This window comes from Microtus pennsylvanicus, chromosome 13 (assembly GCF_037038515.1).
Source record: "Microtus pennsylvanicus isolate mMicPen1 chromosome 13, mMicPen1.hap1, whole genome shotgun sequence".
Classification (NCBI taxonomy): domain Eukaryota; kingdom Metazoa; phylum Chordata; class Mammalia; order Rodentia; family Cricetidae; genus Microtus; species Microtus pennsylvanicus.
Window position 1 is genome coordinate 34,747,851 of NC_134591.1, and position 22,114 is coordinate 34,769,964.

Below are 22,114 nucleotides of genomic sequence, written 5' to 3' on the forward strand. Positions count from 1 at the left end.
CTGAGTAGTACTCTAATATGTATATATTCCATACTTTCTTCATCCATTCTTCCATTGAAGGGCATCTAGGTTGTTTCCAGGTTCTGGCTATTACAAACAATGCTGCTATGAACATAGTAGAGCATATACTTTTGTTGTATGATAGGGCCTCTCTTGGGTATATTCCCAAGAGTGATATTGCCGGGTCCAGGGGTAGGTTGATCCCAAATTTCCTGAGAAACCGCCACACTGCTTTCCAAAGTGGTTGCACAAGTTTGCATTCCCACCAGCAATGGATGAGTGTACCCCTTTATCCACAACCTCTCCAGCAAAGGCTATCATTGGTGTTTTTTATTTTAGCCATTCTGACAGGTGTAAGATGATATCTTAAAGTTGTCTTGATTTGCATTTTCCTGATTGCTAAGGAAGTTGAGCATTACCTTAAGTGTCTTTTGGCCATTTGAACTTCTTCTATTGAGAATTCTCTGTTCAGCTCAGTGCCCCATTTTATAATTGGGTTGATTAGCCTTTTACGGTCTAGTTTCTTGATTTCTTTATATATTTTGGAGATCAGACCTTTGTCTGTTGCGGGGTTGGTGAAAATCTTCTCCCAGTCAGTGGGTTGCCTTTTGTCTTAGTGACAGTGTCCTTTGCTTTACAGAAGCTTCTCAGTCTCAGGAGGTCCCATTTATTCAATGATGCTCTTAATGTCTGTGCTGCTGGTGTTATACGTAGGAAGTGGTCTCCTGTGGAGCAAACACATTTTTAAGATGGTGGATGTTCTAGGGTCTTTAGGGGCTGCAGCAGTACCATTGTGCGGTTGCCATGGTCATGTCTCTGCTTTAAAAGATGTTTCTCCTCCTGGTGTGCAGTGTGATTTTCTCATTTTTCATATGGGGAAATTGAGCATCTGATAGGCAAAGTATCTTCCCAAAGTTCATAAGCACATACCTGCAATATCCTCTCTTGGAGACAGCGGAAGAAGAAATAGGAGTTAGGTCTTCCTAGGCTGCAAAGGTAGAACCTTGTCTCAGAAAATAAAGTATAAAAAATAAAATCCTGACAAAACAAAACAGATAGTGGTCTAGTTCTGTTGGTCAGCTGTTTGCCAAACCTTCATGAAGCCGTGGATTCTGTTCCTAGCACCACATGAACAGGCTGTGGTGGTGCCTGCCTATAGTTCCAGCACATAGGAGGTAGAGACAGGAGTTAGAGACAAGCCTTTCTTAAAAACTAAACAACACAACTGCCACCAAGAACCTCTAAAAGGTGTCTGTAACTAGTGAGTGGGAGAATTAGTAAGCAAGCCATGGGTTATCATATTCTAAGTCTATAAAATTCTTTCTTTCTGTCTGTCTGTCTTTCTTTCTTTCTGTCTGTCTGTCTGTCTGTCTGTCTGTCTGTCTGTCTGTCTTTCGTTCATTCTTTTTCGAGACAGGGTTTCTCTGTAGTTTTGATTCCTGTTCTAGAATTAGCTCTTGTAGGCCAGGCTGACCTCCAACTCACAGAGCTTCTGCCTCTGGCTACCAAGTGCTGGGATTAAAGGCATGCACCACCACCACCCAGAATCATTTTTAAAAAATAACATTTTTATTAATTCTTTGGAAATTTCATATAATGAATACATTTTAATCATTTTCACCCCTCTCCAATTCCTTTTAGAGCCACCCCAATGTATGTAGCTAAGATTGGTCTCAAACTCTTTGTGTTCCAGACAGCCCTCAAATTTATGATCCTCCTGTTTCTGCCTTCCAAGTCTTGAGATTATAGAGAAGATAATTTTTTAAAGTTTTTCAAAATTTCCAAAAATTTAAACTTAATTTTATTTTGTGCATGAGAGTTTTGCCTGCATGTATATCTGTGCACCATATGCCTGTAGTCCCCATGGAGGTCATAAGAGGGCATCGGATTCCCTGGAACAAGAGTTACAGACAGCTGTTAGCCATCATGTGGGTTCTGGGAACCAAATCTGAATTCTCTGTAAGAACAGCCCGGTTCTTAATTATTGAGCATTCCTGTCACCCCTCCTGGAAGGGATTTCAGTCTCATCTTTTTTGTGTTGTGTTGAGAATGACTCTGGATGTATTGTTAAAATGCCTAATACTTGCTGAAGGAAGGAGGTGATAGTTCCTTATGACAGATGGAAAATGCTTATTGGGAGATTGCCATTTGTACTGTATTTTGAAGAGTGGATTTGGAAGAAATAAACAGAATAAGAAGAAGATATTTTGTGATCAAAGGTAGGAGAGATTCAAGTACAGTGTCAGGTCAGTGATTAAAACTCAGACAGGCAGGCCAGGCAGGTAGCCCAGGTGACACCTACAGTAGCAGATCGCATACTTGTATGAGTACGTTGAAAAGAGTTGTTAATATTTTTAACATAGTATATATTTCTGAATATTCAAAATTAAGATTTTAGAAGGGAAGAGATAAGCAAATACTGAATAGGAGCTGCTCTAGTGGATTGATTGATTGCTTGCATGACTTCTAAGGGAATGAAGTTCATCTTCCTTCTTGAAGACATGTAGCCTTCATCTTGGGATGTTTGTTTCTTTTTTTACTAAATTTAGTAACTTCTTACTTTTGAACATCAATGAGTATTTAATACTTTCATTTAGTGTGTGTATGCATATGATGAGAACCAACCCTGGTCTTCCTTCTGTTCTTTTCTGTTTTATTTTGAGTTCAATGTTCTCTGGAAATATCTTCCCCCCACCCCATTGTCACCTCCTTGGAGCAGTCTTTTCCAGAATTCTTTCTCCAGTGGAGAAAGACCATTTTGATGTCTTGTTTTAGGATCCTAAAAGTCAAGCTTTTACTAAATGCATGTGCCATAGTTTACTTCGTGACAGGCTTCTCTACTAAGGACTAAAGACTCCAGCTCTCTCAATCTCATTTTTCTTAATCATTTTAGCTTTGACAGTAAACCTTTGGTCACACCTTCCTCAGATACATTTCCTTATTCATACCCTTTACCTGTCAGGGCAGAATCAAGAGAACTCCACTACTCATTAGCTTTGTCACTTTCAGTAGGACCTGGGAAATGCATATTGAACAAGCATCAGAAAGCATGGTAAGGAATGTGTCTGCACACAATCAATCATCTGCTGCACCCACTCCTTGTCATCTTAGCATTTTCTGCTCTGCCTACGAACTCACTGTACGGAAGGGATGGACAACTAAAAGACAGATGAAAGGGTTGATTTGTTTGACGGCTAAATTCAGATGGGACAGGTAATTAAACAGTTATGCTCCTGCAGAGAAGACTGCAGCAGTGGAACATGACGTCCCAGACACCCAGCTGCACTCCATTTAGATTCAGAACTAATAGTAGGTAGATTTCCCCCAGATTGACAGATTTTGTAAACATCATTTCTGGTTCATCATGATTGAAGATGAAGCATGTGTTTTGTTTGCAGATTAAGTTTTCTAGAGAGCTTATGGAGTGTGCAGATATCTGAAAAAATAGCATAAAAGGGAGCCAGGGATGCCATGAACGAGTCTGTTCTGATCCACTCCTGTCTTGTCTTCAGTGTCCCATGGAGGTGGGGGATGGAATCCACTAGTTGAATAGATCAGTACTTGGAGGGGGCTGGAAGGGATGTTAGCAATACTTCCCTTGTTTTATCTTTTTTATTCTTTACCTTTGATGGGTTATGTAGTATATGTCTCTGTTGTATGGATAACATTTTTTAATATATAGTCAAATTTGGGTAGTTATTTCCATATAGAAATAATCACATCATCTACTCATTTGCTTACATAGAAGATTTAACAGTTACCCTTCCTACAAGAGCCCCCAACAGACTGTTCATAGAGTTAGCTCATTTTATCTTTCAACTGTCTCCTCATAGGCCACTTTCTCTACTTGCCTACCTGGCCAGATTTGTGAACCGACCTCCAACTCTTGTGTTCCTATATTGAGACCCAGAGTGTGTCCTTGCAGCACTTGCTGGAATTAGTACACACTTGCTTACCACCAGCAGTCATACTTGGTTTCATTCTTTGCATTCTTTACTGGGTAGGCTTGTTTGAATCATGCTACCTGTTGGCTGGTTGGTCATTCACTCTGACATTGGTGATATTATTTCTGAAGGCCAAGGCTGTTCCCTTTCATCCACCTTGCTTTTCTTGTTGCACAATGCCTGACATGCAGTATACAGCCTAGAAGTATAACCTAGATCTATGGTAGATTGGTGATGTAACAGTTTCTAGCCCCCAGAAAGAGAATGAGGACACCCTAGTTTGCAACATTTACTGATATCTGTGGCATACATACTCTGGTCCTGGCCAGCTCTCAGCTGCCAAATGGCATCACTGATCACTGAATTGGAAAGCTGCTCACAAGAATCACTTTATTGTCACACAGGCTCCTCTGCAGGGCAAGGACCTGTCCCAGCTGTGCTTAGCAACTAAACAAACCAGCTATTTCATCTACCACTTTGCCTCAATTGTCCACCTGATTGGTATTCTCTGAGGTGTTGAAATATTTATGTCTTTCAGATATACATCACCTTGGGGAAATAAAATAATAAAATATAATAAATAATTAGAAAGTTATGACTTTGAGTACTTATTACATTTATTTTTAATATGATTTAATTGCAATTTTATACAACATAATTTGAAGGCCACATTTGACAGCTGGCTTTCAGAATTTCTGGAAATTGAATAATCTGCTTTCATAATCTTATGCAAGATAGTTCCAGCACCCACGGGAGTTGGTCTCTGAGAAACACGACTCTGTTTCATGATATATGGCTCACAATGGAAAGGAAGGCGGTACCCGTGGATTGGTTGGGAAACATTTTACAGAAACATTTATCTGAGAGTCTTGGCTTCACCTCTGCTGAATGAACTATGGAAGCAACCCAGCTCCTACCTTCGTAGAAGTGATTTGATAGTGACTACACAAGAGAGTGGTGTGGCAGCCATGAGCAATCACAGGACGGAGAGTAGTAGTCAGAAGCAATCCAGCTCTTCGTGTAGGGTGCTAGAAGAGAGATTGGTAGTTAAGAGGAACTCTTTTTTGGAAAGCTAGTCTGAGGGCTATAGGTCTAGTCCCTTGTGCCTATTGTGAACTATTTGTCAGCTGAACTGCGTGCCACTTCCCATCTCTCCGCGTGGCTGTCATTTGATGAAAGTGAGCCCCAGGTGGAGGCTGAAGCAAGTCCTATGCAACTCTGGGTGCTTAGAACAGATAAGTAAAGGGAGGCAGCGATTGAGGGATGAAGGGACAACAGGGAAACTGAGGATGCATTGCTACCTGTAGAGGATTATCTCCTTATGTAGAATAATTAGAGGTGGCCCCGCTGTGTAGATAAGCAGACTGTTGATCAAGAGAATGTAAAACATAGCATAGTGTTTACCACCTTTGAATTTAGGCAGCTATGGTGAATGTCCCAGAGTTTTATAGACAATCAAGGTGAATGCAGCTAAGATTCTCATCTTCCTGACACTGAGTCTTTCAACAATGACTCATGCTATAGCCCACAAGAGCCCTTCAAACTGAATAGAAGCAGTCCCAGAGTAGAAATGATTGTCTTCCCCAAAATCAGTAATGTTCACATAGCATCCAATGCATCATCTTCAGCGCCTGACAATGTTCTGGGCAATTAAGAAAATAGGATCGTTTGTGGGTGTGCTGGTACCCACCTGTAGCACTTGAGAGGTAAAGACCAGAGGATTGTGAATTGAAGCCATCCTGCGTTACATGGGACCCTATGTTAAAACAAAACAAACAAACAAACAAACAAGAACTGGAGCTACAGCTCAGTTGTAAAGTTCTTGCCTACCATTTCCAAAGCTCTGAGTTTGATCCCTGCCTCAGGAAACAGAGAGAAAGAAGAGAATTATAATCAGTGTGCTTGTGCTAAGATCGAGATGTGTTCAGTATAGTCCTGACCTCACTTGGATGTTCATTAACGGGATTCTTGAAGGTTTTATTATTTTGGTAGTAAAGTGTAAGTGGAGGTTAATTAGCAAATAAAGGGGAGTTGGGATGTCTTGGGGTGGGGAACACTTAGAACAGTGACACACAGCATATATACTGGGGACTCTAGGAAGTGTGGGGAATCTGGAACTAGGACTTGAAGGCAGGCTCTTTTGTTTGCTTTTTGTCTCCATTCTCAGAAACTGAAGGGAAGCGCTGGAGAATAGGAAAAGCAATGGTTTCGTAACTTCAATTTCTGTTTTTTTCCCCCCTGTTTTGTCATTTAGAATTTTAGTTATTGGTTCTAAGAGGTGGGGTTTCAGTGTCTAAATGACACCTAACTGGGGGTTGATTAATACCTGTCCTGTCCCTGTTTGTTTGATGTCATTGCTCTGTGCTTCCTGCAGCTGCTGCCTATCCACACTCTGAGACTTGGTGTGGAAGTGGATTCCTTTGATGGACACCATTATATCTCTTCAGTTGTTCCTGGTGGTCCAGTGGATTCCCTAAATCTCCTACAGCCGGAAGATGAGCTTCTTGAGGTAAAACATGAAGGAGAAGAAAAATGCATGGCAATAATTTTAAGTTCTAGGAAAATGTGTTCACCAATTGACAATGCCACCAATGCCAATGTAATGGGAGCCATTTATAATGAGAAATGCCAACAGCTTACTAGTTAATACACAAAGTATATACCACATTTTAAATGTACTTTTCTCTAGTTGTTAAGGCCTTTGAGCATCATTTTAAATGTTTGTCTAAATGATTGTCATAAAAGTTTGATATATGTATATGAGTGTTACCCGCATGTATTTATGTGCACTATGTACGTGCCTAATGCCTTTGAATGTCAGAATAGGGCTTTGGGTGCTAGGGTCCTCTACAAAATCAACGGATACTCTTAACTGTCTTGCCACCTTTCCAACCCCATGGTCTTGTTGGCAACATGTAGTATATTTATTTTCAGGTCTGTTGGTTATTTCTGTAAGGATTATTAGGGTTGAACAACTTCAGGCTTGCATGTAGCTTTAAGATTATTCCCTTGGGATTTCCCTCTTTGTAATGCTGATTCCCATGGTCTCTTTTAGGCTACCAATTGTCTTGTCAGCCTAAGTAGATTTAGGGCAGAATTCTTTGGCACACACGTATTTTTGTCACTTATTAAATAAAGATGGATGCTGTTTTGCATACTGAGATGGACATGCTTGCTGGCTTTCAGATAAAGAACAAGATTTCATATAAATCTTGGCTGACTCTGGTATGGCAGGAGCAGAGCATCTTCAGTGTTTTACAGATCTGATCAACATTTGGATTTTATAATTGTCAATACTGAGTATGTTGTTTTGCCTAAATACATAGAAAAAATGGCAGATTTTTAGGACTATTTCAGAATTTAAAAATTCTGTCTTTATCCCAAGCCAAAATTCATTTAACAATTTTTTAATGCTCAAGTCAACAGCCCAAACAGTAATTTAAAAATCAAACGTTTTAATGTAATATGATGTCGACATGTACTAATTTGACATTTACAGGCTGAGGAATTATGGCAGGAAAATAATTAAACCATTATATTTTAGGCCTGTGTACCTCCAATCCCCATTTTAGGTGGCATGGGGAATGAAATTGGGACCTCTAATATGTTAGGCCAGTGTTCAGCCCACTGAGCTATAATCCACAGCTAAAACTTTACATTTCTTCTTCTTCTTCTTCTTCTTCTTCTTCTTCTTCTTCTTCTTCTTCTTCTTCTTCTTCTTCTTCTTCTTCTTCTTCTTCTTCTTCTTCCTCTTCCTCTTCCTCTTCTTTCTTCTTCTTCTTTCTTCTTCTTCTTCCTCAAAAAGTGAGTTATTACTCACAGTCCTTACACACCCCAGTCAAACGGGGAGGGCATAAGACTTCCATGATACAAAGAACAAGCAAGCATAATTATATTTTTACATTCAAAACACCTGGTAATCATGCCCTAAGTCAAAATATCCTATTTACTGGTCTTTGAAGAGTAAGGCATCCAGTAGTCACACCCTTGGTCAAACGTCTTGTTGCTCATCCTTGAAGAGCAAGAATAGGTCTGAACTCTCTGACCTTTAGTCAAGACGGAGCACATTCAAAACTGTGAGCTTCTATATACCTGGCTTAAATGAAGAGATATATTTGACATGCATGTCAACAAGTGTATGTGTATTTGCTATTTTCCCCCTTTGTTAACAGTTATCTGACAAGCAACTTGATGTACGATGCTTTTCAGCTCCCATTTCTTTTAATTGATTTTTATTGAGCTCTGCATTTTTCTCTGCTCCACTCCCTGCCTCTCCCCTTCAACCCCCCCCCCCCAAGGTCCCCATACTCCCAATTTATTCAGGAGATCTGGTCTTTTTATACTTTCTACTTCCCATGTAGATTAGATCTATGTAAGTCTCTCTTAGTGTCTGCATTGTTGTCTAAGTTCTCTGGAATTGTGGTTTGTAGACTGGTTTTTTTTTGCTTTATGTTTAAAAACCACCTATGAGTGAGTACATGTGATAATTGTCTTTCTGTGTCTGGGTTACCTCACTCAAAATAATGTTTTCTAACTCCATCCATTTTCCTGCAAAATTCAAGCTGCTGTGTAGTACTCCATTTTGTAAATGTACTACATTTTCCTTATCCATTCTTTGGTTGAGGGCATTTAGGTTGTTTCCAGGTTCTGGCTATGACAAACAAAGCTGCTATGAACATAGTTGACCACATGTCCTTGTGGCATGATTGAGTATCCTTTGGATATATACCCAAAAGTGGTATTACTGGGTCTTGAGGAAGGTTGTTTCCTAATTTTCTGAGAAATCGCTACACTGACATCCAAAGGGGTTGTACCAGCTTGCATTCCTACCAACAATGCAGAGTGTTCCCTTTTCCCCACAACCTCTCCAGCATAAGCTGTCATCAGTGTTTCTGATCTTGGCCATTCTTACAGGTGTAAGATGTAGTCTCAAAGAGTTGTTTTGATTTGCATTTCTCTGATGACTAAGGATGTTGAACATTTCCTTATGTGTCTTTTAGACATTTTAGATTCCTCTGTTGAGAGTTCTCGGTTTAGGTCTGTACTCCATTTCTTTTTATTTATTGGATTTGTGTTCTTTTGGTGTCCAATTTCTTGAGTTCTTTATATATTTTGGAGATCAGACCTCTGTCTGAGTGGGGTTAGTGAAGATCTTTTCCCATTCTGTAGGTTGTCATTTTGTCTTGTTGACTGTGTCCTTTGCTTTACAGAAGCATTTCAGTTTCAGTAGGTCCCATTTATTAACTGTTTCTCTCAATGTCTGCGCTGCTGGGGTTATGTTTAGGAAGGGGTTCCCTGTGCCAGTGTGTTCAAGTGTATTTCCCAAAAACTTTACATTTCTATAATTAAAAACAGTGTGATTAATAACAGCACAGTTTCCATTCTGAGCTACTGTTCTAAGCGATATTTGTTAGGATTGTGTTATGGTGGCATGCATAGTCCATTGCATATTGTATGTTCACAGCCAAGGCCACAGTGAGCTCCTGTGATGGACAAGTATTGCCAGGGGGAAAAAAGCTTCGATTCATTATAGGTTCAATTTTTAAATTAATTTGTGCTTATTGTGCATTCTGAAACTCTTTACTATTGATATAGGAATACATTAATTACACATATAGGGTTGGATCTACAGTTTAAAAATCTGGTGTCTTCTTGAGAGAGTTAAGTAGTAGTTAATGGTAGATCTACCACTAACATAGCACACAAACCTAACATTTCTTAGAAATAAGAGAAAGTGACACTGACTTTCCCAGCTTCCTAATGAACTAGTGACCGAATAATACCTTTCCTTGTGTTTCCTCTCATTTCACTGACTGTTCACTCCATCACTCTACTTCCTGTGTCCCTCAAAGAGATAACGAGAATGGTAGTTTAAATCCATCCTGAGCCATATGACAAAGTACTGTCTCAGGGAACCAGATGAAACACAAGAAGCCCTAGTGTGTTAGTTCCTTTTCCCGTTGTCATGATAAATTCTTCAACAAGAAGCATTTTAGGGAATAAGGTTTATTACGGCTTACAGTTTGAGGGGATACAGTCCATCACGGTGCGACAGCTATGGTGCAGGAGCATGAGACAGCTGCCCACTTTGCACCTGCAGTCAAGGAAGCACAGATGGGACAGGAAATGGGCTAGGTTAGGAAGCCTCAATGTCCATAACCAGTGACCCACTTTCTCCAGTGAGACCCCACCTCTCAAAGGTTCTAGAACCTCCAAACACCCCTACCATCTGGAGGCCAAGTATTCAAACACAGAAACCTATGGGGAATAGTTCACATTCAGACTACAGGGGTGGATTTAATAAATTGACTTAGTAGTCCTGGTTCCTGATTTTAGAAATTTTTCAGATTTTGTTTGATCAAAGTGAAATGATAAGATGACACACAGGCTGTCTGCTCCTGCAGTTAGTAGTTGTCACCTACCTAAAGCAGTGTGCTGTGAGAAATGCTGAATTGAATTTTTGAATGATATTAACGTTTATAATCTTCTGTCTTAAATATGGGAGGATGTAGTGACATTTCGTTTATGATTTAACAAATAAAGCTTGCCTGAATATCAGAGTGCAGAGCTAAGCCACTAGTTAGTCAGAGGCCAGGAAGTGGTGGCACACACCTTTAATCCCAGCACTGGGAGGCAGAGGCAGATGGATCTGTATGAATTCAAGGCCACTTTGGACTACACAAAATTTATCTAGTCCAAAAGAGAAACAGCCAGATGGCTCACACCTTTAATCCTAGTACTTGGGATCATATGCCTTTAAGCCCAGCACTAGGGAGGTGGAGACAGGAAGGAATATGGCTGGGTGATGAGAGGACTATAAGGCTGGAGGAGACAGGAACTCAGATGCAGTTTGAGGATTTCATAGAGGCAGGATTGCCTCTTCAGTCTAAGCATTGATAGAGGTAGGTACTCTCTAGTGACTGGCCTCTCTGCTTCTCTGATCCTTCAACTTTCACCCCTGATAATTGACTCTGAGTTTTTATTATTAAGACAAATTAGAATTCATGCTACAGGACAACAAGGTTTTAGAATCTTATTGTAAGATTTAGTAAATTACTTGGCCGCTTATCTATCTGTTGTGAGTGGAGCGGTGGGCTGTGTTCCGGCTGCCCTGGCTCCCGCATGGCTAGCTTATGCCCCGAAATAATTACACGGAAACTGTATTTTTTTTGGTTTTTCAAGACAGGGTCTCTCTGTGGCTTTGGAGCCTGTCCTGGAACTAGCTCTTGTAGACCAGGCTGGCCTCGAACTCACAGAGATCCACCTGCCTCTGCCTCCCGAGTGCTGGGATTAAAGGCGTGCGCCACCACGGAAACTGTATTCTTTTAAACACTGTTTGGCCCATTAGTTCTAGCTTCTTACCGGCTAACTCTCATATCTAGATTAACCCATTTCTAATAATCTGTGTAGCACCACAAAGTGGTGGCTTACCAGAAAGGATCTTAACCTGCGTCCATCTTGGAGAGGAGATCTGCCTGACTCTGCTTTCTTTCTCCCAGAATTCTGTTCTGTCTACTCCACCCACCTAAGGGCTGGCCTATCAAAGGCCAAGCAGTTTCTTTATTAATTAACCAATGAAAGCAACAGATAGATGACACTCCCACATCAATCTATCTATCTATCTATCTATCTATCTATCTATCTATCTATCTATCTATCTATCTATCTATCTATCTATATTGGAGATTGAACCTTGTGTTGCTAGGCATGTATTCTGTCAGTGAACTTATTTTTAATACCAACTCTTATTTTATTGATTTATTTGTTTGTCTTTTTTCAATTATAAACTTTATTTTAAAAAAACTTGCAAATTAAGAGTTATACACAAAAATTAACCAGATTCAAGGTCAACAAATTCTTATACAGTTAGATTGGCTCTTTGGATATGAAGCTGTGTAGCTTCACATTGAATTTTGCAATTTCACTATTGAATACATTTTTAGGCACTTATCCATTACCAGAAACTAAAAACCCACGACAGAGTTAGAATTAGAAAAACAATTAACTTTATATTCTCTTTTATGACTCATGTCTATTCTCTCCATTTGGTCCTTTCTCATGTCTTAGTATGTGTCCCTTTTTGTTATTTTTTTCTATATGTTATAGTGTACCTACATGTAAGTCTTTTAAAAATCTATATACATGTATTGTTGGCTAGATCTCACATATCGGGGAGAACATCCATTTTTTTTCTTTCTGAGATCGTGTGATCTTATTTAATATCATACATTCTAAATCCATTCATTTTCCTTCAAATTTTATGATTACATTTTTTTTAAAAGTTGAATAGCATTCCATCTTATATATGCATTTGCTCTTCTTATCTATCTACCTATTGTTGGACAACTATGTTCTATTTCTGTGTTATAGTGAATAAAGTAGTAGTGGTCATAGAATTGCAAATATCTCTTTGACAGGGTATGAAATTCTCTGGGTATTTATCCAGGAATGAAATAGTGGGGTTATATGGTAGTTCAATTTTAATTTTGAGAATCCTCCAAACTGATTTCTACAATGGCGTATTAACTTGTTTCCCCACCAAAGTGAATAACCCACATCCTCTTCAAGAGTTGTTAGAAATTTTGAAGATAGTCATTCTGTAGTTTCCATTTCCCTGATGACTAGGGATAGTGAATGCTTTCAAAAATTATTGGCCATCATGTTTCTTTTTTAAAAAAATCTATTCATTTGTACTGATTAGCAATTTCCTTGGCTTTTAATTTCTACAATTATTTGTAAAGTTTGTATTATTAGCCCCTTCTCTGAAGTGTAGCTGGTAACGATGTTCTCCCATTCTCTAGGCTCTGTTTGCGCTCCTGTTTATTTCCTTTGCTTTTCATAAGCCTTTGACTTTGATGCCATCCCTTTTGTTGACATGCTATTGGTGTTCTATTCAAAAGTTCTTCCCTAATCCAATATCTTGAATGTTTGCATGTTTTCTTCTAGACATTTCTGTGTTTCATATTTAAGATTAAGGCCTTTGTTGCTTTGAAATGATTTTTGTACAGGGTGAAAAATAAGTGTCTAATTTCATTCTTTTGTGGGTAGAAATGCAGTTTTGGCAGCACCATTTGTTGAATAGACTATACCTATTAATGGCTATGTTGTTTTGATAAGAGAGGATGTTCTGTGTTATTTAAGTCAGATTGAACATATCCATTTTCTCAAATATTCATCATTCTTTATGGGGGAAAGTAGTTATTTTTAGATCACTGAAGGTAGTGGCCTTGCACTGCATTTGGAAGATTTATGTTATAAACTTTACTGCATAACTGAGGCATTGTTTCTGGTCCTAAGATCATGTCTATTCTGATTGGCAAGGCATGGTCATAACTTTGAGACAATCTGTGGAGTGGAGAACATTGCTGTGATATGTAATTATTAGTTATTGAGAAACGAGATATTTGAGAGATGCAGATGGAATAAAATCGGGTTAGTTAATTTAGGTTAGTTCTAGGTGGAAAGGTGTATCTAGCTAAGTTTACCAGTGAATACTTTTGCATGTGGGAGTCAGTGACCCAGAGTATAAAGTACTTAGTGTGTGATGTTAGAGCAGTGTTGAATGTGTTAGAATAGATCAGGCATAGTGTAGCTCCACCTTCACCCCATCAACAGATATCTCTGTTAGATTACTGTGGGCGTCTACATCGAAAAACAGAGTGCTATAAAAGGAGTGTAAAGATTTTGGGGGTGGGAGTATAATGACTTTTTTACCTTAGCACACAAAGGTACATGTTTTTGTAAACCTGGTCTATTTTTTCCTCGTTCATTTGTTTTAACCTGCTCTTGTACATGGGAGGCAAGTGTCCTGCTCTGAGTGTTATTCATGGCCTCAATAGTTTGACATAGAAAGTGTAGATTTCTGTTTTAAAAAAAAACAAAACAAAACAAAAAGTTGAGACACAGAAAGAAGCCTAGATTACTAGATTGAATAGCAGAGATGTGCTTTGAATCCTTGGATTCTGGATTTGTCACAGGCTTGCATGTGTCCCTGGGCATGCATTTAACATATTGAAAACTTGATTTCTTCATCTTCCTCCACTTGTGAGAAAGTCTAAAAAGCCGCCATTCATATAAACTGTAAAGGCTTCTGTCACAAGGAGGATTGGCTGTTGTCAATTCGGCAGACACATTAACAAGCTCATGTGTAAAGTGAGTGCTCAGGAAGCCTCTGCTCACTTGTGCATTTTCTAATCAACAAATTGACATTGTTATGACTTGATGGTACTTAAAAAGGATCTCAGATTGAAGGATTGTTAGAGATATTGTGAAGTTTGAAATAAAATCGGCTTCTGAGTAAGTGAGTGTAGACATACAAATCTTTGAAGTTGACCACATAAACTTTTGGTTGGTTTCTCCCATCCCCTCTCCTGCTCTTACCCTGCCTCCCTCCTCTTCATTTTTCTTCCTCCCACCCACAGTGTGTTTAATGTACTTCCTAGTGCTTAAAACCAGAAACACAAATAAGCTTTGGGTTAGAGGACCATGCCAAGTCTCAGCCCAGAACAGCTATTTACAGCAGCCATAAATCCCTTAGCTAGGAGCTAGTAATGGGAATAGGACCAGTGTTTTTAGCAGTAGGTAGTGAAAAGGACTACCAGGCACTGCTATAATAAGTGGAGACAATTCAAATGAATAAATAATGAACTAAATAAATATTTAAAGGTACTCTGAGATAGAAACCTGAAAAGTGACTTTCTAATTTGTTGAAGCACAGACTAATAATTGTATCTAGGTAGAGTTACTGCTTCCATTTTATCTCTTTTTATATTTGGTAGAGGCTACTGTCCAGCTAACTCTAGAACTTTCTGTGCTTATTTCATGGGCTGGCACTGTGGATATGATGTAAGCAGTGATAGCTCCCTACCCTTTCTGCATAAAGGTTGGCTTGAATTCTTCCATGGAAGACTGCTAACTCTTGGGGTGGCTGTTCCCTACATTTCTTCATACTCATGATGACCTGAGAGAGGTGGAAAGGGGCAGAGAGGTTGGGATTCTCTGGGGTTTTTGTTGTTACTGTTTTTAGAATGTGTCTGAATAATTAAGAGACAGGATGATGTGTCCGATTGATGGCTCTAAGTGCTGGATGTGTCACAGACTAGAGAGTGGTTCCTAGGGACCACTTACTCCAGCCACTACCCACTGCTGAAAGGGTTGATAGGGTGCTTTCAGCAACACAGTATCCTCTGTTATCCCTAGTACAGTGGCAGATCTGTGGAAAGGGTGGCCCCTGTATAGCCAGTCCTGCCTGTTATCTGAGCATTAGTGCTCACCTTTGAGAGACTGATGCCACAGTAGAAATACCACTAATACTAAATTCCTGCCATTTCCTCTTAGGAAGGCAGAAGAGATCCAAAGAGACTATTGTTGGCTGGAGTGTATTCCTTCTTCTTTAGCTTTTAGGAATAGCAAACGGGCCACTCTCAGTGACTTGCAGATAGAACTGAGAGAACTTTGAGCTAAAGCCACATGTAAGAATAGCAATACACTCAAATCTAGATTTCTAAATTTTCTTTCGTCCAAAATATCATTATGTATCAATATATATATGATGTTTGGTGATAGGGATTAATCATTAACAAGATAGACTTATCCTTTTGAGAGATAGGGAGCACTCATGTGAACTAACTTGGGCACTGAACACTTCTGTGATGTTGTACTAGTTCAGCGTAGGGGAATGGAAGTGGTGTTGGGGACACCCTCCTCTTCCCATAGAAGCATTTACTAAGGTGATGCTCTTGATGAGGGCTGAGGAAGAGTGCTCTGACTCACAGTAAACTCCAGCTGCTGGGTATCCTTGATATGGCCACATGTTGATGGCAAACAGACATATAATGACAACACAGAAGGAAATGGATATGAAGAGGATGGCAGGGACAGTCAGAGCATTTAAGGAGGAGTGAAGGGAAGCCAGAAGAATACAGTAGTAGATTACGTAAAGGAGAAACCTCAGAGACGGGAAGCATTAGATCTTTTATACAAGAATAGTGCTGCCCAGCATACATTTTGTACTTTATTCTCCCCATTTCTGTTGAGTTTCAGCCATATTTTTTTAAATCAAGATCCATCCTTAATTTAGATGATTTAAGCTGTTGATAAAATAATATGTTTAATTTTGGCCCTTTGTTTACAGGAACAATGAAATGTCTTTTTGGTGCTTTTTAATTTTCCACCTGTTCACAGCTGACAGCCCTTGTCATCCTAGGTCAATGGTGTGCAGCTCTATGGGAGGTCTCGCCGAGAAGCAGTCTCCTTTCTTAAGGAAGTGCCTCCACCATTTACGTTGGTTTGCTGTCGCCGGCTGTTTGATGATGAGGCCTCAGTTGATGAGCCGAGAACCATGGAACCATCTCTTCTTGAGGCAGAGGTATAAAGGGCTGTGTGTGTTGATTATGTGTGTCCTTTTATCAGGGGCACTCCAAAGAGGGGTTACAGTATAAAGAGGGGCCCCTGCTCTGTTCTGCTCTTTTATTTGACTAAGCAACAGTGCGAAATATTTCAAATTTTGAATTTACATCTGGATTTCTAGAACTCCCTGAAAATGTTAAGACACTGATGTATATCAGTCTGATTTAAAAGCAACTACTTTTAAAACTAATTGTCTGGATTCATGGCTTCTGTTTGACTTTTGTTTCAACTTATTTTATCATAACAAAGTTGTGGTGTTGGTAAATATTGACTATCTTAGTCTTCCCCTTAGTCTGAGAACCTTAAAAATATGAAGAATTCTGTAAGTTTCAATGTGAGTTTAGAAGCTAACATAAATGCAAAAGAATCAGAATATGGACTGGCACTTCCTCTGCTGTTAGATGTCTTGTTTTAGGAGTGCTGTAATCTGGGAAGGAACTATGAAGGTATGTGCTGTCACCACATGTCCTTTGGAGCCTCATCTTTATGCCACTTCCCTCCTTTCCAGACACAAGCAGTTTAATGTGGGACCTTTCCTTTAACTCAATTCAACTGAGTTCATCTTTGAAGTTGTATGAACTTCCTATATACTTTGTGCATCTTTGAGTAGATAACCTTGACTTCTGTTCCTATTGGAATGAAAGGTGGTTTGAATGAGAATAGCCCCAATAGACTCATTTGTTTGAATGCTTGGTCCACAGTTGGCAGAACTGTTTGGGAAGGATTAGGAGGTGTGGACTTGTTGGAAGAGATATGTCCCTGGGGATTGGGTTAGAAGTTTCAAAATCCCAGAATAATGTCAGTTAGCTCTCTCTCTCCCTCTGCCTTATGCTTGTGGATCAAGATGTAAACTCTCAGCTACTGCCCCAGTTCCATATCTACTGTTCCCCCACCATGATATTCATGGCTTTTTCGCCTTCTGAAATTGTAAACTCTAAATAAACTCTTCTTTTATAAGTTGTGTTGGTCATGATGTCTCATCTCATCAAAGTTGTAGAGAAGAAACTAAGATAAATGGTACTGTTCACAAAACTTAGAACACTCAAGAGCTTATATGAGAAGGAAATAAAATAATATATGCCAAGCTCTTAGCATTTTGACTGCAAGTGGTGTAGGAGACTGCTCTTTCCTTCCCAGGTGCCCAGACCCGAATAATCACACAGAAACTATATTAATGACAACACTGTTTGACCTATTAGCTCAACCTTCTTATTAACTAACTCTTACATCTTAAATTATCCCATTTCTATTAATCTGTGTATCGCCATGATCCATGATGCTGTGGCTTACCGGGTAAAGTTATGTTCTGGCGTCTTCCTGACTCTACCTATCTCTCTTTCTTTCTCTCTCTCTCTCTCTCTCTCTCTCTCTCTCTCTCTCTCTCTATATATATATATATATATATATATATATATATATATATATATATATTCTGTTCTGATTTCCTGCCTGGCTTTACTCTGTTAAACCATTGGCCGAAACAGCTTTATTTATTAGCCAATAAAAGCAATGCATATACAGAAGGACTTTCCACATCAAGTAAGAGCTCCATGAATGTTAGTTGTGATATTCCTGATGCTTCCTGTCCAATGTCTTTGTTTCTGATTGTCTAAATTACCAGAAAAATCTAGAACTGCTGTGCTATAGATCCTTTAGCATGGATGTATCTTGCTTTTTCAAGAAGTTGGCCAGCTCTTTTGGAACACATGTCATTTCTTAAAATTCTTTCTAATCTCATGTTGGCCTTTATTCTATACTATACATATGAACTATTCTTGATTGCCAGCCTTCCCTCACCCCTTCTGACAAGGTTCACTGTATAGTCCAGATTAGCCAAGGACTGGCTTTTATCCCAAGTCTGGTTTTGAATTGAACTCATAATCCTGCCTTTTTCTCTCCAATGCTGACATTATAGATGTGTACCTCTATGCCTGGCTGATTCATGTTTTAATGTAAAAGAAGAAAAAAATTGATGTGGCATATGTCTTTAATCTCAATACTTGGGAGGCAGAGGCAGGCAGAACTCTGAGTTCAAGGCCAACCTAGTTCAAGTTCCAGGCCATCCAGGAACTCTACATAATAAAGTCCTATCTCAAAACAAAAGACCATAATTTTTAAGGATGGGACTCTTGAGATACTTTGTGACTTCTACTACTCTTAATAAAGTGAAGTATGTGTGGTATCTTACTTATGATGCTAGATAAAAATACCTTTAGTTTAATTCTGTCAGGTGTAAATCATCAACCCAGCTTGCTGACTCTGTGCTCCTATTCATCATACTGCACAGGGGTGAACAACAGCTTGAACATGCCAAATGCCGACATTGCTGCCTGTTAGCTGATTGCTTTCTGTTCTATAGATTGGAGTTATGCAGAATTGATATATCAGAGTGACATAGTCCAGGTTGGTGTGGAACATGCACCTAGTGTGCCATGACATTGTAAAACTTGGGCTTTGATAAATATGATCTCTTGAAATTTTGACTTCTCTTCCATTGTTCTCTGTTTTTCATTTCTCCTGAAACTATCATATTCTTTTTATAAAAAATATTATTTTATGTGTGTACATATGTGTGTCTTTGTGAGCATATGCCAAGTGTATGCCCTTTGAGGTCAAAAGAGGGTGTTATATCCACTGGTGCTAGAGTTACAGGCAAACGTGAGCTGCACTGTGTAGGTGCTGGGAACAGAACTTGGGTCCTCTGGAAGAGCAGCAAGTGTTCTTAACTGCTAACACATCTTTCCAGTAACATCTTGTGTTGTTAAAGTGTCTGGTTAGGTGGAATAGCAACACTTCTGATTCTCACTGATTGGTGAGTGTGCACCAATATTCTACTTATCATAATATTAGCCTCTTGGAAGATGGAAGTATTTTCTTTTTAAAATATCTTTTCCTAGGTGGGTGAAATGGTTCGTCAGGTTTCGATCCTATATCCCATGGAAGATAGAAGGAGAGAACTGAGTCTACTGAGTTGTCCTTTAACCTCCACATGTATGCCATAGCACATGATTCCACATGTGCCATCATCATTTTTAAAATAATAAAACAAATAATCCTTAACAAGCTAAAACACATGGAAAATAGCCATGGAGTATATTCTTTCACTTCAGATTTGGTCAGTCAAGAACCAAGAAATTGTTCTTGTGTTAGGTTCTGCCCAACTTGGATTAGGTGCTCCACATCCTGTAACAACTCAACAATTTGAGATCTGATCAGTTCTAATTCTGCGAGTGGCTTTGTTATAGAGCCCTCTCATTGATCCCATTAAGTCGATTTTCTTTCTTTCTTTCTTTCTTTTTTTTTTTTTATTTTCAAGACAGGGTTTCTCCATAGCTTTTGGTTCCTGTCCTGGAACTAGCTCTTATAGACCAGGCTGGCCTTGAACTCACAGAGATCCGCCTGCCTCTGCTTCCTAAGTGCTGGGATTAAAGGCGTGCGCCCCCACCGCCCGTCTTCAGTGGATTTTCTTATACCAGTGACTTAGTTCTGTTTGTAGGAATGATACATATTTTATTTACTGATGTTCTCTAAGATTTTAAGCATTTTGTTTTAAAAAGTTGTTACTTAGCCATATGTTTGGTTCATGCCTGTAGTCCCAGTACACAGGAGACTGAGATAGGAGTGCTGTGAATTGATGGCCAGCCTGGGCTACATAGTTAGTTCCTGTAAAGTTTTGTATGTTATACTGGTTTAATAAAATGCTGATTGGTCAGTAGCCAGACAGGAAGTAGAGGTGGGCGATGAGAACAGGAGAATTCTGGAAAGAAGAAAGATGCAATGTGCAGTCATCACCCAGAATTCTCCTGTTGTCTTTGCCCCGCCTATACTTCCTTCCTGACTACTGGCCAATCAGCATTTTATTAAAGCAATACAACTGACAAACCTTTACAGGATACAACATCATCATTGTCCCACAGCATAAGCTATCCTGAAATACAGAGTAAGACCCTGCTTCACAAAACTAAACTAAAATGTCATTGTCTGTGAAAGGACTATTTTTCAAGAAATTAATCAGTCCAAATCAATGTAGTGCTATAAATAAAACTCAAGGATTCTGTAGTAACCAGGGCCCCTAGTAGATCTGTCTCATTGAACCTCACTGGGTTCCTGAATGAACAGGAATCTACAAGAGAGGGATATCAAAGTGTGGGAATTAACCAAGAACCTGTGTGCTGTGTGCTTGTACTAACTCACTTCCTCCAATACCAGATCAATCCTGTTTTCTACCTGGGGAATTTCACAGGGCTCAAGGAGTTGGTAGTGGCAGCTGCTGACGCTGCCACACCTCTACTGCACCAGCCACCACCTCCTCTCTTCTTCCTCCTTCTTGTACTTTTCTAGTAAAACTTTCATGGGATCTGGGAGCAGCCAGCAGTGGCTCCTCTGTACCCTGGCTGGCTTTTCTGTCTCTGACTGAAATCATGACTACAGTACTGCTTTTCAGTCATCTGTGTGCTTCTGCTTTGCATGAAGTTTATATTTGTACTTAAATTACCTGTTTTTCCTTTTATGCTTCTAATGGGATGACAGACCTCATTGAAGTATAAGAGGTCAGTGTTAACACTTGCAATGAAACTATTTGAAAACGTGCGAAAGACCTGCAGTTGTGAATGCCTGAATGTTTTATGAAGCTTTGATCCTTGATTGTGAGTACCCAGTGCATGCCCTCTTTACAAAGATCAAAAGCTAACCAAGCATGCCAAAGAGACTTCCCAGTTTGAAAAGAAACCGAGTTCTTTTCCGAAGAGATAGGGCGACAGCTCCAGCTCTTACCCTCTTTGTTCTTTCAGGTTGATCGCAGTGTAGATATCAGCACTGAAGATGATGATGATGGGGAGTTAGCCCTGTGGTCTCCTGAAGTCAAGGTTGTGGAGCTGGTGAAAGACTGTAAAGGCTTGGGCTTCAGCATTTTGGATTATCAGGTATGGGAACCCCTGAGAGGGGTTTTGATTTAGGTTTGTAGTTTTGTTCTGCTTTCAAAACTTTTAAAAATGGGTCTACCCCAGGTTTATTGAAATATATTTCATGTACCATGAAATACACCCATTTAGAACATTCACCTAGGTTGTTTTTAGTGTTGTAAGTTATGCAATCAGTACTACAATAAGTAATGAACTTCCATAATCAGTTCCAAAAAGAAGCCCTGGGAAGCTGAGGTGGAAGGAACATAAATTCAAGACCATAAGGTTGGTCTTTGGTGCCAATCTGGGTTATGTAAGGAGACCTTGTCTCTTAAGAGCAGAAGCAAACAGGAAGAAACTCTGTACACATTAGCAGCATTCCCGATTCTCACCGTTCTGTCCTTCCTGCCATGTGAAGGCTTTTGTGGTTTTGCTTATTTGTCAATCTCAATGAACTTAAGTGGAAATATTCTTGGTGAAATTATCTGCTGATGGATGCATAACACCTTTGTAGTTAAATATTTATTATGACTCCAGTTCTAGCTAGAGTAAGGTTACTGATCAGGGTTTAGTGGGAGCACTGGAGTGCATAGTAGGGTACTTGCATTTTGCAGCAGTTTACCTCCTACTGGCCTGCTGTTGGACCTCTAATTATTGAGAAGAATTAAAACTGTTGACAACAATCCCTTTACTACTAAGATGCAGACGTTAAAACTAGTGTGACCTAAACACAATGCTAATAAAGCAAGACATCCTCTATCAAAGCAAAAAAAGGCAAAATTATATAAAACCAGATTTTAAAATTGCATTTACTCATTCACTCACTCATTCATTCATTCAGTGGTATGGGTATGAGTGCAT

The 22,114-nt window shown here is 39.4% G+C and overlaps 1 protein-coding gene across 7 annotated transcripts in view; it reads left to right on the forward strand.

Moving 5' to 3' along the window:
* The window catches only part of Patj (PATJ crumbs cell polarity complex component), a 314,603-nt gene that overhangs the window by 58,406 nt on the left and 234,083 nt on the right, over positions 1-22,114 (forward strand). For all 7 annotated transcript variants that reach the window (XM_075944778.1, XM_075944774.1, XM_075944777.1 and 4 more), the window contains exons 15-17: positions 6,319-6,453; positions 16,150-16,311; positions 21,143-21,274. In XM_075944778.1, coding sequence (XP_075800893.1) covers positions 6,319-6,453; positions 16,150-16,311; positions 21,143-21,274 — 429 coding nt within the window. The remainder of the gene's footprint in view (positions 1-6,318; positions 6,454-16,149; positions 16,312-21,142; positions 21,275-22,114) is intronic.